The following is an 18435-nucleotide window of genomic DNA, read 5'->3' as shown; positions in this document are numbered from 1 at the left end:
TTCAAATGCAAGCAAAAGATACTGTGCCCTCTGTCCCAACCTGCAAAGACCCTCAAAGCAACTGTCAAGGATGCAAGCTTGATTCAACATTGCTCAATGGAGTCTTAATCATAAAAATTAGGCTTGACAGTTTAGATGTCAACATTTAAGCTTATTTTCTCCTGCACTGAAGTACTTACAGAACTAGAAAAAGTCTACTCTGACACATATCATTCTGGTGTCAAAGGAAAGGTTTAGGTTCTGAGACCAGGAGCACCATTTACTGTCCAGTAATTTACAGGTGACTTGTCTCGCCTCTCCAGTAGCACAGCACCCAGAATCCCGTGCCATCCCAGCCATACCCATAGGATTCCCACTGATTCAACTAGGACATATATTTCAAAGTCATCCGAGTTTGGCTTAAAGATGTCCCAAGTTTGGACTAAAGATGCCACATAACAAGAAATTTTTTATTTCCTTAAAATGTTACGTCAACACTTAATTATCTTCACACTTAAGAAAAAAAAGCACGAGTGCGCTCACAGGGGTCTGCCTGTGAGAACAGCAGTCCTCCTCCTGTATCACAGCTCTTGCCTTTACTCATCTCATATGGCTCACCTAAAGTACCACAAGTGGGTCTGGAAGTTCTCTGCGGGTCATAACAATTAATAAATATAGCTAGAAAAATGTTAAAAATAGCAAAAAGGTTACTTTATTAAAGTCTTCTGTCTTGATACGTATTAGATTATCAAAATACGGCTGCATATCAGCCCCCAGAGAAGAGACTTTAATAATAAACGTAAGATTTTGTTGATGTTTTGTACTTTATTGACTAATATTATGTAGTAACAAAGCCTTTTCAATGACACTTGAACATGAGCAGGTGGAGGCTGAGGGAAATTGCTGCACTGCCTTAAAGAACACACAGAGATTTCTTCTGACTCGCACCATATCCACAGCAAACTAAAAATCAATTTTTACTTCCCGTTTCCCCTAAGGGCTTACAGACACAGCTCCGGCCTTAAAGCAAAACAGATGTGCAGTATTCCATCTGCTGGCCAACCCAGGGCTGCCTTCCCGCTGTGAGAATTAAGCATCACACAGCTTACCACTGGGCCAACTTGCTTAAGCAGTAAAAAACTGGGAGGCAGAGAGGAACGAGCAGTGGCGGGGGGGTATGGAAGAAAGAGGATGTCCTAAGCTGAACCCACAGACAGAACTTCTTTGACTGGTTTGACAAAGATATCAGTCAATCCTGCAAGGTCAGCAGCCACTGCAGTGGAGACTCTTTGGAGAACAGAGCAGGCTTACGTCAAAAAAACATCCCTGGCACAGGACTGGTGGCCACCGCTCCTCTCCTAAGCGTTTTCAGCTAGAATAGGGAATTTACACTCTTACATATAAGCACACAGAGCCACACAATTTAGTATGTGTGCTCCTCCAGCTGAGACTGCATCCTCTGCCCAAGTGCCAGCAGAGGCCAGGGCTGAAAGGATGGTTCCCACAATGAAAGGTCAGTTCCCGTGATGAAAGGTCAGCCAGGGCAGCAATGAACTCAACAAGGAGAAGACAGCAAACCCAAAGCAAAGAAGCTCTTTGAGGCCCACAGCTGCAGCAAGGATAAGCCTTCATCTTAGAGCCAACCAAAGCAACTCCCTTAAAAGTGACCATACTACGAATGTATAAAGAAGCTCAGGTGTGAGATCCCATTTCAAAAAGGATTACCAGCATTAAATCTAAGACTATTAAGTACATTCAAGCAAGAAGCAGCCTAAAAACTCTCCAGTTCAGTGACTGCATCAAAACACAGAGTATTGTGAGGAAAAACTTGACCAAAGCTGTGCACATCAGAGCAGTCCTCGAGAGCTATAACAGAACTCCTAAAAGAGATTTTATCTTAACAGAGAGCTTTTTGGCTGCTTCCAATACAGCAAGAGCACAGCATTCTCTTTGCTGGATATTAGCTTTTACTTCCAGCTTGGCTTTGGAAGGGCACAAAAGACAAATCTTAGTTTGCATCAGCTTCACTCAAGACTCAGAATTTACACTCAGTTTTTTTGACAACGTTCTGATGAAATAAAGTCAGCCACTCAGGAAGTATACGCAGAAAGGTGACAAAGTGAGTTACCAGTTGGCAAACACACAGAGACTAACATTCAAATCATAGATAACAATAACACTCAGATTACTGGCAAGCAGTCAAAGGCCCAGATGCTTTGCCAGCATTTTCTACACAGAAAGTCAATACTTCAACATATACAGAGTAAAACTGAGTATCTGAGGAGTCCACTGCCTTGGTACAACATAGAGGGTCCCCAGCCTGATAAAGTGATGATAACTTACCCACTGACACCACTGTAACAGTCTGGCCAAATCTGACAATCAGTTAAGCTGATGTCCATTATGCCAGAGATTAAATTTCTGCTGATTTGACAGAGCTGGTGACTCACTGCACCACCTGGACATAGAAAGAACAAAGGCAGCTCAATTCAGGAGAGGTGACCCAGGACATAAAGGTGAGAGGGGCTTCCAAACTTGGCGGAAATTTTAAAACAATCATATGCAAGACATCAATATGGTATCTTTACTTTATCTGTAATAAATCTCATGTGTGTATGTTAAGCAGAAGTACGCTACTGTGTATGAGCACGTATCTGACAATCTGCATACCCTCTAAGCTTTGATCTAGTACATTACATTCAGTGTCCCTCATACCTGTAGTATGATATGCTATAGATTAAAATTATGCTAATACATAAATTCACACCATCCAGAGAAATTAAAGGGAGACGACCTCACATGTGAAAACACTGAGTGCTCTTCTTATTTCTCCAATACTACAAGAGTATTTGCCATTGCAAATGCAAGACAATGGATTTGGAAAACGTATTCTTTTATGAGAAACAAAGGGATTTTAAGGCTCACTAAAGTTTTGTAAGAATAGCGATAGGGTTTTAGCTAACAGTAGTTCAACCAGACCTAATGCCTATCATTTTACACATGAAAAACCTTTGCCACCTCCTGACCTATGTCTCTTTTGAAGAGGCACCTTCTGTTCTATTTCATACTTAGAAGGGCTGAGTCACAAATGGGGCATGGGGAATCAGCACAAGGTTTCCTCTTTACTCTTCCCGTTCATCCAAAAACCCCTTAGTGTTAAATCAGTCAGTATTTGAACAAACACCTCCAAAGATGAAAGGCTAACACACTGATCCAGAAACTAAACGCTGCATGAAGAAAGTATCATACAAGACTGGGCTAAGAAGCTCCTCGACCTTTACAGTTATCGTCATCCACAACCTTTAGACTAACTCGGCGATGAACTGCTACACTCCAGTGCCCTTCTTTCCTCTGCAGCCTATGGAGCACAAGGGTGTCCACATCAGACCCCACAGCACAGTCTGCAGGGTGCAGGAGGGGACACCTAGGTCTATTTTCAGGCAGGGAATAGGCACAGGGGAAAACTCTGGAAAAGGTAACATTCTTCCTGTCCATATTTGTCCACAAAGTGTCCTCCAAAGTCTTAACGCAGTACTCCAGAGCTCTTTTGTCCCTACAGGCACGTAGAAACTGACTACAGAAGAGTTGCCATTTATTAGCAGGACAGATTTTTATTTACAATGGCTCCACTTAATGCAGGCATCATAGCCTCTGCATCCAAAAGAAGAATGAACCTTGAGAAGTCAGAAAAGCAAATTATCTTCTCCTTGCAAGACAAATATCTTAGAAAAACCATGAGGACGGAAAAGCCAAGAAAAGGGATGCAGGGCGGGGAAAAAAAAAAACTTTCTTCAGCTGCAAATAAATGAGCAACATCTCAGACAGCTAATTCCAAGAAGTCGGAGGCTAATCTGAACTGATGCTGTGCTAAAGCAAGCCCCTTCGTCAGAAACACCAGTGATGCCAGAAACCGAAGCACAAGACTTCACTAAACCTTTAATCTGTTTTAAAAAGGCAAATGTAAGTCTAGTCAAGTATGCCTCATGCATAGTAATTTAGCCCCTGATGTCGATAACAGCAAGTCTCACAGCCAACATAGCCCTCATTAACCTCTTCAAGTGTTGCCTGCAGCAGTTTGTTCATGGGGTAAAAGGCATCTCTCATGCTCCCCAGCGTAACTGGTACATAAACAACGAAGCCAGGGAGAGAGAATGTACCAAAAAAACCCATCAAAAGCTACATGGTTGACACTTTTTCCGAACAGTATTTAAATCTCTGAAAACAGTACTTTACAGCTGTGCTTCAGTCTACGTCAAAGTCACACAGAGCTGTTTGTCATCACAGGATTTCCTACCTTGCATTTCTGATGTCTGCTAAGGAAATGCTGTATTTTCCCTTACGGATAAAAGGGGAGATTGAAGAATGGGATGGGTAAATGTTTTTTTCCCCACTACATCACCTGAGTTACCGTGCCTCGGTACAAATAACCTCTGAGCACTGAAAATTAGACACTTGAAAGTTCCCTTTTTGTTAGTTTGCCTTTCATATTTTCCTCCTTATTCACTACCATATCACCTACGGTACGCTTCACGTTCTCCATGATCACGTGTTTTCACAGGTACTGCACAAGTAATGCGTACAGCTGAAACCAACAGTACATAGGCACGTGAATTCCCAGAAACCACAGACCTAAAGGGGAGACTGGTTGTGTCCCACACCACTCCTAGGCCGCCTCAAGTGCCCACTCTCCATATGCACAAGGAGCAGATTTAGTCTTTTTCTTAATGCTCTATTTCAGTAGCACTCCATAGTACCCAGGCCTAACATGCACTTTGCTGTCATTAGTATCGTGGCAACAAAAGACCGGTAGAGAGGCCACTTATGCAAGCAGGGTACCTAGGAAGGTCAGAGTCTGCGCTGCCCTGCCAGCCAGCCCCTCATATGAATGCCACTGAGCAATTTCTTCCTCCTCGTTTTGTACATTAAGTTTATTCTTTTGGTTAAGAGGTATCTAGAATAGTAGAACTTCAAATAATTACTCATTTACATTTCACTATTTTATCTGAATTCAAAGTTCAAGTCATCAGAGGGAAAAGCGGAATGTAAGCTCAAGGATCCACTGACATTACATGAAGGCATCAAAAAAACCCCCAACCTGTTTAGCGCAAATTCTTCTGCTTACAACACGGCAGTATAGAACCATAGAATAGCTTGGGTTGGAAGGGACCTTTAAAGGTCATCTAGTCCAGCCTGCCCTGCAATGAGCAGGGACATCTTCAACATGATCAGGTTGCTCACAGCCTCGTGCAACCTGACCTTGAATGTTTCCAGGGATGGGGCATCTACCACTTCTCTGGGCAACCTGTTCCAGTGTTTCACCACCCTGATCATAAAAAATTTCTTCCTGATATCTCGTCTGAATCTACCCCCTTTTAGTTTGAAAGCATTACCCCTTGTCCTATCGCAACAGGCCCTACTAAAAAGTTTATCCCCATCTTTCTTATAAGCCCCCTTTAAGTATTGAAAGGCTGCAATAAGGTCTTCCCGCAGCCTTCTCTTCTCCAGGCTGAACAGCCCCAACTCTCTCAGCCTTTCTTCTACATATTATGCACTTCTCCTCTGTCTGTTGGTCTATGTAGGCATACAGATAAACCCATGACCTTCTTACCACCACTTTCACACAGTTATTCTCCATCTTACCATAGCTTGCCCTACAATTAGCAATTACAAGGAAAAAAGTGTGGAGGGAGAGGTTGTTTTGCTGCTTGCCCTCCAGTCAACGGAGGCTTAGTGCTTCAGGTAAGAAATAAGCAACTAAAGCAGATGCACCATTCAAAACAAAGACTGATTTAATGCAAAAGTCCCTAGGCAAAAGGAAATAAAGAAGGAAAGCATAACAAACAACAGAAATAGATTTATTTTACTAAGTTTTCCGCCGAGGCTTTGGCAGCATTTTAATGTAAGCAGAAAAGAACACTGCTAAAATCATGACTTAACTATTAAAAAGACATTAAGACAGTGACAGAATAAACAGCAGCACCAAAGGTAACAATTTTTTAAAATAATTTGGCTATACGTACATTTTAATCAAGGGTATTAACCATAATCTTAAAGGGCAGGGATTAAAATATAAGCCTAGCTATGTAAAAACTGCAAAGGAGGATTATGCTTACTATAAGGAACATTTGCTCCACAGATGAATAGTGGAAATGACACCCTGCCTAGGTATGACTTAAGTTAGCAGTACTACTGCTGCAGCAGTTGATGGTTTCCTTCCAGCTAGGCAGGTGCCAGCACCAAAGCACAGGCACCGGGGAGGCACAGCGCGTGGGCCCTGCGGTGCTGCACCTCAAGACAGACACAAGCACTCATGAAAAAAAAAGCTGGCATCTTCCATGAGGTGCGTGGCACCACTAAAATAGAAAAAGGAGGTGGGAAAACCCACGGGCACACGACCATCACGCTGTGACGGCTGCCTTCTGCACACGAAGGTGGCTTCCCATCAGCCCAGTACCAGTGGCACTATTTGCAGATGTAGGGCCTCCGTTTTCATTCAGCCTTACAGTACCAGTTAAAAGCAAGCAAACTGGTGACACGCACTTGGCCGACGGCATTTTTTTTTTAAGTTAGAAGAGAGAAATCTTTCTCCTCTCCAACCGGCCCCAGAATGGCTCGAGCCACCCTGACACCACCTCTGGTTAACACCACCGCCTGAACCAGCCCCCAGCTCACAACCAGGCCAAGGTGGGAAATCAGAAAAAGGCACGGAGCCTTCCTAAGGGCACGGCTGGTGGAGGGGGAGGGAGGAAAGGAGGGCGGGCCAACCCCCCAAGGCGCCGGAGCCCCTCCGAGGGGAGACCCCCATTTTAACAGCCGCGAGGGGAGACTGCCTTAGGCAGAAGGCCGGCAGCCCGGGCATCCGCGCCGAGCACGGCAGCGATGCCCTGACCGTGCGGGGCCGGTGGCTTGTGCAGGCACAGGGGCAGACGGCCGGGGCGGCGGCCCCGCTCTCCCGCTCCCGCCCCCTCGGCCCGGCCCGGCCCGGCCCGCCCCCAGCCGGCAGTTACCAGTGCTTGCCATAGAGCCAGTTCCCGCCCCAGCTCAGCAGGCAGACCCCGAACGTGGTTTTCTTCCAGTGATTCCTCAGGGTCGTCAGCACTTTCACCGCCCTGGCCATCCCGCCCCGGGCAAACCGGCCGCCCCTCCGGATGGGCCGCCGGGAACCGACGCGCCGCCGCTCCCGCTCCCAGCCCGGCTCGGCTGGAAACGGCTCCCCCGGCACCGGCGTTCCGCGCAGCGACGCCCTCCCGGCCCGGGCCTCTGCCGGCCCCCGCCGTGCTGCTTCTTGTCAATCTTCCCCCGCGCATCGAGCCTGGGGCTGAGGAGATCTCACCCCCCATCCATCTCACTGTGCCCCCGCGTTGGGCCTTGTGTGCCCCCAGATGCGGCCCAGGCACCCTACCTCAATTTAAAAAATAAGAAAAAAAAAAAAAAATCCCAAGGAAAAGTGTTTTTACACCCAGCCGTGTCCCGGCCCTCGCAGCGTGGTCGTCCTCCAGCCCGCGAGGTGACCCGCAGCCATGGGCTCTTGGCAGCAAGCCCCAGGAGCAAGGGGAGCGGGAGGCCTTCGGCGTAGCACAGGACAAAAGTGAACAGGTGGTTTTTCACACTGATAGAAATATCCAAGGTGCTCCCCCAAAAAAACAACCAGAAAATATTCCTGAAGGTTCATCTAGAAGACAAGTTGGCTAGGAAGTACCTGGGGTTTGCTGCTGAAGCCCCACCAACGGGATGACCGCGTGCACCAAGAGAGATGCCTCCATCTGTGCGTGGAAAACAGGCCGTCCTCGCAAGGAGGCCATGCAGCCGTCAGCAGCCGCGGCGTCCTGCCGGGGCGAGGCGCAGTCACGGCCGAGCGGCAGGACCTGACCTCGTGAGGGGAAAAGCTTTGGGACAATCTCGTGGTGGTGGCAGCCCCTTCTGGCATTAACTCAGGCCGTGGCTTCTCATGACGCCTGAAAGATGGTGAACAGCCTCAGAGATCTCACAAAAGTGCCAAGTGGAGGCATGCATGGCTAATATTCAAAGAGACCCTGGCCTACGAGAAAGGAAGACAGATGGCAGGCCATTCAAAATGAACCGTTGCCTAAATGAGTGGTGTGAGGAAGCAATGCTGCTTTTGTAGACCACTGTCCTCCTCTTGACAGTGTTGCACGTAATTGAGAAAACCCTCCAAATGAAAGACTAAAAGTCTAGTTTAGAGAGCCAACATGGCCTTATTCTGCACAGAGCGCTCGGTAGTAATTCCACAAATCAAGCACACCTTCATACAAAACTACAGCACATTTCTCAGGTTACGTGATTAGTATAAACCTGCCCAAATTTACACTTGCTGGTTAGTGATTAACATTTCATACACTATTGGTTTACTGTATTTCAATTAGCCTTGCTTGCTATGTAAATTAGCACACATGCTCCTTTCAGGTGTGTGTGGGCACAAGTCTTTTCGGTCCTGAATTAAGCCGGTGGTTGTGATCTCCCCTCACCGCGTTTACCTTTCACCCAGTCTCTGCAGTTTTATCGGACTGCATGCTTCTCTGGCCACCATCCAGTCTTTGGTGCCAAGATATTCCCTTTTATTGGCTTGTTAGCTCTTCTTCAAGGTTAGAGCCATTAGTTTTCCACAGTTTGTTACTTAAACAAAATACTTTCATACCTTTTAGCTCCCTCCCAAATTCCTTTCCCAACGCACAGGTGGTTCGTAGTTTTGCTAATTGGAAAATTCCTGTTTCTGCAGGACATCAACAGAGACCCAGGCTTGTGGACCCAGGATGACAAGGACACAGTTTGGCAGGTACCAGCAGGTCAGGATAATGAACATAAAGCTGGACAGAAATTTTTTCTCAGAATGTTTTTTCCCTCTTGCAAACATGCCATGTTCAGCAAAATCTGAACATTTACAAAAATGTCAAAGTCAATAAAATGGCTTTTCTGTAAAAAGCTTCCCCAAATCCTTCTGCTTAATGATGTCCAGCTGAGATATGAGTAGTAACATAAGGGGGCTGCTTGAGGCCAAATTTGGGACTCTGGATATGCAAAAGTCTGTTCTGCAAAAATCAAGTTGATGCAGAAGATGGTCCAGTCTGCTGTTAGTGAAAAGGAAAGCAGATTGAACCCTATGGATTAGTTTCCCTGCTATGTTTTGGGTTTTCTTTTTCCTTCATTTTGTAGAGTAGAAGATTTGGGATTTGTTTTTCTAAGAAAAACATTACATGATCAGCTCCTGATGAATATTTCAGGCAAACCCTCATCCAGTAGCCGTCACCTTCCACTTAAATATTCTAGGTTCATCTGTCCAGTGCATCTCAGTATGCTGAGGACATGCACTTGATGCGCTGCTGAATGTTCCAGGTGGTGTGGAGTGATTAAATGTCCTACTTTTTTTTTTGGTGTTGTCCTACTTTTTGTGAAGATTCAGGTGGTGTGGCCAACTGCTAACAGCAATGATAGCAACAGATACTAGTACTCTCATCTTGCTTTCCTTAGCTTATGAAAAGATTGCATGCTGATAAATACTTTTCAAATTCGTAATTCTCATGAGGTGCCACAAATAATTTACAAGCGTCTGTAACTTCCTATTTCGCAACCAAGTCTACTGAGTACAGTTGTGTTTGTTAACGATGCTTCCAAAACAAGCTTGAATTTTTAAAATAAATCCTCTTTAGTATGCCAGCACATGTTCGGAGCAGTCAGAAAAATGCTTAAATGCATGAAAGACCTGAATATCTCTAAGATGGCTGAATGGAAATTTTCCTGAGTTCATATGCATGAAAACATATCACAGTTAGTATAAACGAGAAATTTTAGCTCAACTACTAGTTGTCTTTCAACATCCCTAGCAGAGGGACTTGACCCTGCTCTGAGCAGGGTGGCTGGACTGGATGAGCTCCAGTGGTCCTGTCCCACCTCCATCATTCTGAGATTGTGTGACATTATCTGAGAATTTGGGCTGGTGATTTTGAGATGGGGCTTTTCAAAGAGAACTGCCCTTTGAAGAAAGAAACACTGCAGGCAACAACGACAGATTGTGCACTTGTCTCATTACCTGGTTTTACTTAGGATGCAGTGTCCATTCCGAAGTCCCTCCTGGCAAACATGTACGTCCTAGTTTTTGGCTGTGACCATCTGATCACCCTCAAGGTAGATCACACCTGCCATGCCGCTGCATGTACCAGGTACTTCTCTTTTAGCTCTTCTAGTTTTCTGCATGTCAGATCAACAGAAGTACCTATTAGAGTATGTGCAACGGAAAATGAGAGGATAAAGGGTTGATCTTGAACATCCTCTAGATTATATACACTAGTAATTTTTTAGGCCAAGTAAAATGACTACTACCTTTTTCAGAAAACTCCTCAGAGGAGGCTGGAATATGTGTTTTGTTTTCTTATGATTGCTAGATGGTTTATGTGAAAAAAGAGTGATTTGAAAAGCTGCTCTGCAACGCTAATACTTGACTGGGGATGTGTCACCTAAAATTATCACACAAATTGTGTGTGAAGACAGGTGAGTGCCTCATCCCGGTTACTCATGTCTGACCATGTTTGAAGCGCAATTTTTTTATCATCCTGTCTCTACCGTCAGTGCCAAGCCTGTTAGCAGAAGCCTCAGATACATGACCATGCTTCAGTAACATATTTGTTTGTAACTTTAGGAAAGTCACATGCTCGACCATCTCAGTGCTCTTTTTAGCCAGAGAATATGGGTGAAACAGTAGGGAGATTTTTCTCTACTCCTTGGCAATGCCCTACAATTGGCAAGGACGGAGAATGATTTAGTCTCCTTTTCTGTCCAGCACAATCTATCCTCAAGTCCTCAGCTCAGCTAACTCACCTGGGTTGCTGTTTTTCTCCTGTGGTCGTTTCTCTGGGAATGGGATTGAACATATGTAATCATTTCAACGAAGTCACTGGTTTCATCACTTGGTATGCATTTTTGAGTGGGACCTTCCAAATCAGGAACAGAAGTCCTGTTCACAGCCACCACCTAGTACCAGTGGCTTTCATGGTCTCAAAGCTAATTCTGGCCATGTGGTCTATAGGTAATACTCATAAGGCTGAACTGGTTGACCCCATCCTACATCTCCAGTAAGTTCTGTATCAGCGCTGTACAAGGGCAGAGGAGAGTTTTTGCGTGATGGTAACACGAGGGATATGTGCCTGTGTATGCATAAAAGAAAGGGACATCCCCAGTCCAATGTAGTCATTCTGTCGCCCTTACAGCGGTGGAGAATTGATACCCCTCTGCCTCCTGGTTATTCTGGCATTCATGAGTCAGCTAAGGATGGGCTGAGGGCATCACATAGCAGTGCTGTCAGCCACATCTCCTGCCATCATGGTGATTATATGTCTTCAGGTGCTTCCTTACAAGTAAAATGCAAATAGCCACTTGTATTGCAAAGAGACCAAAGTTATTGCTCTGTAGGAGCTGTGTGGTTGCCACACCAATATAAAGTCTGTGTTCCTGCCAGACTGAGGCAGCATTGTTTCTGGTTGTAGTCTGACCTCCCTCCCTGCCCCGTTTTTTACACATGATTTAATATCACTGTGGCCTGAGTGACAGGGGAGAGCATCTTCACACAACCTTCAAGCTTTTGTGCAGCTGATGAGAAAAAACCCAGACTCTAAATCTCTCCATGCCTCTGGCCCAGCGAGGGACGATATAATTTGCTTTCCTTTAATTTCGTAACACCAAGCATGTTTTAAGGTGGGGAAGAGCCCTTTTCCTTGGTGGATGGGAGCAGGACAGACAGTGTCTCTCCAGATCAGGCTGTGGGATGGGAGCTCCAGCCTTGCAGGGACATCCACCTCCAGCTTTTCTCTCCCCACAAGCTGTGGGCACAGGGTGGGCTGCAGAAAGGGCGAGCTCTTTCTTTCTCTGTCGGGGGGGTTCCTGTGCTAGCTGAAATCTCTGGTGGGCTTCACAGTCAGTGTTTCTCTGCTTCTGTTCTCCAGGTTTTGTGTCCAGGGCCTGAAGCTGTTCTTCCACCCCATGTCCCAGGTCCCTCTCCATTCCTTGGCCACCGTCCTGTGTAAGAGAGGGGAGTGCTGCGGCCACTGAAGCTAATCAGAGAAAGTTCCTGCCTGTGAGAGCACAGAAAGTTCATGATGGATTCTCTTGCCCTCATTTCCAGCTCTGTCTGGAGGTGCGAGTCCCCAGGGTTGTCATGTCTGCAGTCAGTGCCTGCTCCACTGGCTTGGAGAAAGATCTGAATCACGCTGGCAGGGTTTTTGGTTGGGTAACTCAGAGAAACTCTGCATGAGAATAATCTCTTCCTTCCCCTCCACTCTCTTCCTTGGCTCTTGTGTAAGCAGAATACGACGTGAGCTTCACCCTCCCTAGAAAGAAATTCAGGACTGTGCCTAGCATATTTCTACAGCAAAAAACACCAGCTTTATGCCCTGCCCCCTCTTCCCACAACCGAGCTATTACACAGAAATATTCCCCGATTCTCAGAGTTTATTAACCTATTTTCCAAGGGAATGAATAGAGATATTCACAGCTTTTGAACAGAAACAGTAGCAGAAACCCATTAAATTGCTCTGTGTCCATCTTGTCGGGAACTTGTTCCTTTAGCAGAGACACATTTCAGAAGGCTCTGCACTCACTCCCAACCTATTTGGATTCAGTAAATGCAGGTGCCACTGAGGCATTAGGGGGGGTCAGCAATGGACCCTAAGCTTTAAATGTCGCAGGGTGTCAGACAAAAATTTCTCTAAGCTTGTGGTCTTAGAGCTGGCCAGAGATATTAAGTCGCTCCCAGCAGAGATATTAAGTCGCTCCTCTCCTCTGGGTCTGCTCCGAGTGAAGGAACAGGGACAGTCCTCTGGGACTGAGATCTATCCATTCACCCAGCAGCACAAACCCCTGCACAGAAAAACCTGTAGCAGCTCCTGTGCTAATACTACCCACTCTACACTCTGCTTTTCAGCGAAGGGCTCAGCGAGAGCTACACTGAGGACATCAGTTTCGTTACTGGTACAGGTTCCTACCCTTAAGAAAGTCCTGCTGAGCTGGGCCAAGGTCACTCATCTCTGAGCTGATGCTGTTGCTATGGTGCTGCTACATATTAAGGGACTCTGCATAGAAAGCAGTATGATACAGGGCGGCTGGGAGAAGGAGAGAGACCAAATGCACAGTGCAGACATGCTCACGGGATGTGCATGCCTCTCTTAAGCAACATCTGTTTGGAAGGGAGGTAGGCATCGTCCAGCATGCTGGTAACACCTAACCTCTCCTGGGCTGACATCTGCAAGCAAGTATTTTCACTTCTGCAGACAGAACCTGAGTTGGTGATTTAAACTGTGAGAATCTCCACTCAGGCATTTTGCTTCTGGCAGAGATTAATGCTCATTTTTTAATTTAAAAAAAAAAAAAAAGTCAATTCATATTATCTCCATTTATCCCTGTTGTACAGCTGGATGAGAGAGAGGGTAGGAAATTAATATTCTTTTTATACTGTTTCTTGATTTCAGTGTGTCCAGAAATGTGATGTTACATACTACTTACCCATGTTTACATTAAGATATCACCTACCTGAAAATCCAGCCGCTGCCATATACCATCCTGGTTGTATCCTACAGCCAGATGATCTTATATTCAGAAGAGCTCCTGAAAGCTACTAATACATCTGTAGCAATGATTCATTTTTCACTGAGGCAGTGACATCCTAATCTATGGACCAGATGGAGTGGGGCCTTGGGCAATTGTAATCAAAGAGCAACAGCCACAGTTTGGAGAAAAGAGAGATTCCCAGTTGGTGTCCTATTAAATGCTTCCAGTTTCATTTTGTTTTGATTCAATTGTGTGCATCACCATGGCCCACTGAACACATCTGGCTGACATCTTAGATCGCATACCCAGCACATTACTGTGTTTGCTCAAAGTTTCACTTCTTTCAAAGTCAATGGCACTGCTCTGTGACGACAAGTTGTTTTATCCTTGTCCTTAGGTGGAGTTGGGGAAACAACAGAATCAGTCGCAGGCAGAGGCGGGCTGAAAAAATCCATCACTGTAATGACAAACCACTCCCATTCCTCTTCACCAGCAAAATATCTTTGCCTCTGTAGAAGGTGGAAGATTAATTGACTTGGATTCTGGAACACAAAATATGGCCACTTAGGAAAAGTATAATCCTGCTGAGTTACTATAAATTGGTCTGGTTCAATCCCTGCCAAAAGATTTATCCCACATCTAATACTGACAATGACCTTTGCTTATGAATTGTTAGTGGCCATTTCATCAGTCTGTGAAAGAAAGGTCTTAATGTTTTCAGGTGTTGGTGAAGGCATAACTGTACTTTGATATTTTATTTTTTAGTTAAATTAGAATGAAATCTGATATTCTGCTTTTTCATTGTCTCCCAGCTTTCAGCTGTTTCAAGGGTCATCTTTTTATTCTTCCCATGAGAAGAACTTGCTGGAATTACAGATCCTGTTGTGTATACTGTTTCCTTAGGTTTTGGAAGACATTTGAGAGTTCCTCCAAACATGTTTTCTGTATAAACTCTGTAGCATTTTCGGCAAATGTATTTCAACAAGCTGTGTGGCAAGTTTGGCTTTTGTACAGTTTGACATTGCATTTATCTTCCAGAAAGTTACTAAGTGGTATGGTTTTAAAAATCATTGGGTTTATTCTTGTGTTATTAACTGATGCACGAATTATGACACAGGCATTGCTTTTGAATTCCATGTAGCTTCTTTCGCTGCATACAGTGTAGTTTCTTTGAATTTATATCACATCATGATCTGATGTCAGTTCAAAGGCTGGCTTTGCTTTTCGTGCTGTTTGGACATTCTTTTCACTTAATATGCTGCTTTAAGGATCCACGATAAGATGATGTTGAGGGCAGTGTAAGACTCTGGAACTTGACTAGGCTCAATTAGAACAGCCTTGTATTTTACATTACATGAAAGTTGTTTGAGCCACAGTTAATAGCCACTGCTCGTTAGCTGTGCTCTCCAAATGCACCAACGTTATTGACTCTGTTTATATGACATGTTTTCTTGCTTTGTTTTCGTGCTTTCCGTTTCTAAGAACAGATGGGAAAAGTAATTTAAGTACTGAATGCCATAAGGTACCTGGAGTAAAGTAAATTAAGAAAATACCATGAGTGAAAGAATGAAGCAGTTAAACAGCTAACGGGAGATTTACAATTAAGAATTAACAGAGAAGATAAGCTTTGCCAAGAGACAGAAATCACTTGGTTCAGAGTGAATCTTGCAGAGAGGACGGACAGGGCTCTGACGTTACAGATACAGGGAGAATCCCAAGTCATAGAAAAGAGGAGACTCGAGGCGTCAAACATGTAAAACAGTTTATGGATTTATACACGCTGTAGCAGGTAACATAAGTTGGAATAATGTCCACTGTTTGATGGAAGATGCAAGGAGCATTAGGAATTACATCGCTTTACAAAAACATGTGAACACCAACAGAAGGATTATACAGGATGCACCACCAGGACAGCACCACTTGCTTAGATGAAAATTATATAGCAAAAATGCACAATGCAGCAGCCAAAGATTAAATGGGCTGACTGGAATTAAATAGGACATTTATTTTTTAACTGCTATACAGGAGCAAATGTGTTGCCAGAAATACTTTTAGAAGCTGCTCGCAGGAGAGTCACACATAGCAGAAAGTAAATATGGAAAACAGAATGGACAGTGTTAAGCTTATTAAGCACAAAGCAGTATGTGAACAAAACTGGAAAATAAATGGGAAATACTTTGGAAAAGGCATAATTTGTAATAGTGACCAAGGAAAGATCTCAACCGAATACAGAGCAACCTGTAAGAGTCTCCCTCCCTTAGCCTCATGCTACTGCCTCCTCCCTGCAATTCTTGTCTTTAGGAAACTTACCCTTAAATCAGAGGCAAAGAGGGGATCTTAACAGGGTCATTGGCCTGAGGACGTTAGAACAGGTACCGCCACATTCCTTTCTGTAGGGACAAAGGGTAGTATCTTCTGGTGCCAAAACTGCCAGGACAAAGCTAAGCAAACAAAACAGAAAGTTCTAGGTAATGCAAATAATGTGTGAATAAATGACATTAACATAAAAATTCGAATGAGTAGGTCATGGGTGAGATGACAGAGGAGGGTTTGTCCACATAGACAAGAAAAATGCGTAAAAATACATTGGGAATGTCAGTAACGTAGAGACATTTGCCCCTAACCTAGCTGCTTGCAGCAACCACCTGGAGCACTGCTGCATGGTAGCGTTTAATGGACATGCAATGTCGATACTACAGAGGCTGAGAAACTGAAGGGGTTGATCAGGGGACTCTATTCCAATGGCTCACAGCACAAGAGTTAGTTAAGTTACGCACTTATTTCTCCAAGGACACTATTAGTGGTGCTGCAAAGCTATGCTCAAAGCTGCGAAACAACGACTTCTGTCCCACAGATGCCAATGAGACAGGCTATCGGTGTGTTCTAGTAAATAAAGAGATTTTGGCTTTAATTCACGGAAGACAGCGTTTGCTGAAATTGACCATGTCGCACTCACTGGGGTGGTCAAGCCAGTTCCTCCTGGGAATGACTGCAGTTAAATGCACAGCTGGCAGGCATTTTGGGGGCCCAGACCCACTCCCAGCTACCTGTGTGTAAATGCAGTAGGTGCAGCTCAGAATTAGATTTTGTGTTTAATGATCTGACCTCGAAAAACAACTAACCAAATATCTCTGTCACTTTGGATGAAAGTCAGACTGTGATTGCCAGAGATAGAGCTGAGAGTGAGACCATGGAGAAAATAAGTAACGTTATTATTAGCAGAATTACTGTTAAAAATTATGTAGAAACTCACATTAGTTAGGATCAAAATGGATGTGTCATGGTCCTTCAGGGACTGAAAAATCGAAGCAAAGAGCCAGGAAAATACTCCACAGACCATTAGAGGCACTGAGGAAGCTGGTAAAACTCACCATGTATACTGAATATGCAGGCAATTTAGGTGGTTCATTTGGATGACAGAGGGCAAGCTGGAGAGCTGTGTGTGTATAGATGCTAGTTGCCATCACTTTAAGAAAACGGTGGCACACAACCAGCGGTGTATTCACCTGAGATTATCACCTCCAGCACACGATTAGTTACGTGGTCATCTCCAAGTCCAAGGAAGGAGGGAGGAAGGGGGCAATGGGTCTGTTTTGTCCAGGAGAGGTGGGCAGCTGCAGGATCTGCGGGTTCATGGCAGGACTACTGCTTTGCCCAAGGCAGTGTCGCAGATCCAAGCAGCAGCAGCAGATGCCTTGCACTAATGCTGATCCTGAAATGTCGCTAAGCATCGATTTAGAAAGGAAGAGGTGGTCTTAAGACCACAGCTTTGATAGCCAAGCATCCCTGTCACCGCTGTGCTGTCAGGCTTTTGTTGCTGTTACACACGGGTCATGGGAGCTGGACAAGATGGAAGGCAGAGCTCTTGAAAGCCAGGCACAATTTGTTCACTTGGACTTGTCAGAACCGCACAGTTCATGACCCAACGTATTTACGGGAGTCCCGCTGCCAGTTTTACTGGACTCCTGTAAATACGTTGGGTCATCTCAGGTGTGGGTGCTGAGTCCTACCTCCACCACCGCATCCTGGGCTGTGGGGAACCACAGCTGCTCGCCTGCCCACACCCTGGGCAAGGCTCTGTCCCACAGCCTCACAAGTGGATGGGAGAGCCTGGACCAAGCATCGCTCACCAGGTATTTCACCGTAATGAAATGTGTATCCCGGTAATTTGGGAATAATTATATCTTAGGTTAATAGCCATTGATATCTTCCCTCACCAAGTTTATTTACTCCATGACATAGTTACTCTGTCTTAAACAGAAATCACCCTCAAGGTATCATCTTATTATCTTCTCATCATTCTGCAAATCTGTTTCATATTACCAATAATCTTATTACTACAACTGCAACATTCATTAAGCAAACAGAGAACAATAAAAATACATACAATAATAACAATCAAATTAAGTTTGAATCTCACAGTGAGTGATGGATAATTCTGGAGCAGATTGTTCTCATAGATTTTTGCCCATTATTTTCTGAGAAAGGTTTAAATAGCTCAAGAAAATCATTTTTCAATTACAGCATTCATTTCTAGAGTCTGGCCATTTTACGTGACCCAGTTACCACAACATGGCACAGTCAGGGCCAGAAATGGTCATGCAGCCCTCCCCTTGTGAGTAGGGAGACCTCTCAGCAGAGACAACATTGCTGGCTTCCCATGGCAAGCACCAGTCCCTGCACAGGCCAGCCCGGGGGGCTGCTGGAGACACGGTGAAGCTGAACTCCGTGACAGTGATCCATCATCTCTTGGGTACGTCAGATGCTTCCAGGTGATATACTGAATGGTCCTGCATGGGACCAGGAAGCCATCACTTTCTTCTTGACGTGTAGCAGCTCCTGATGTTGCACTGAGCGAAGCAAAACCACAGAGGAGTTCTGAGCCATCCATATTTAAAAGATCTG

The 18435-nt window shown here is 44.8% G+C and overlaps 2 protein-coding genes across 3 annotated transcripts in view; both read right to left on the bottom strand.

Annotated features, from left to right (window-relative positions):
* The window catches only part of AGK (acylglycerol kinase), a 36522-nt gene extending 29340 nt beyond the window's left edge, over positions 1-7182 (bottom strand). The window contains exon 1 of the mRNA XM_087765539.1: positions 6987-7182. Within this exon, the coding sequence (XP_087621665.1) occupies positions 6987-7096 (110 nt within the window). The 5' untranslated portion in view covers positions 7097-7182. The remainder of the gene's footprint in view (positions 1-6986) is intronic.
* A 631-nt stretch (positions 7183-7813) lies between these two features.
* TMEM178B (transmembrane protein 178B) overlaps positions 7814-18435 on the bottom strand; it is a 256488-nt gene continuing 245866 nt past the window's right edge. Inside the window, exons 4-8 of one of the 2 annotated variants that reach the window (XR_015706467.1) lie at positions 15841-15971; positions 13513-15007; positions 10810-12314; positions 10025-10207; positions 7814-7934 (exon numbers count right to left, since the gene is read on the bottom strand). The gene's annotated coding sequence lies outside the window, so the exon portion shown is untranslated. Of the gene's footprint in view, positions 7935-8266; positions 10208-10809; positions 12315-13512; positions 15008-15840; positions 15972-18435 lie in introns of those variants that run through there. The other variant, XR_015706466.1, reaches the window with a different exon arrangement.

This window comes from Nipponia nippon, unplaced genomic scaffold, assembly GCF_047370975.1.
Source record: "Nipponia nippon isolate SJK-2023a ecotype South Korea unplaced genomic scaffold, ASM4737097v1 scaffold_3, whole genome shotgun sequence".
In the NCBI taxonomy this organism is placed as follows: Eukaryota; Metazoa; Chordata; class Aves; order Pelecaniformes; family Threskiornithidae; genus Nipponia; species Nipponia nippon.
The sequence above is the reverse complement of the archived record's forward strand: the minus strand, read 5'-3'. Positions and strand labels throughout refer to the sequence as shown.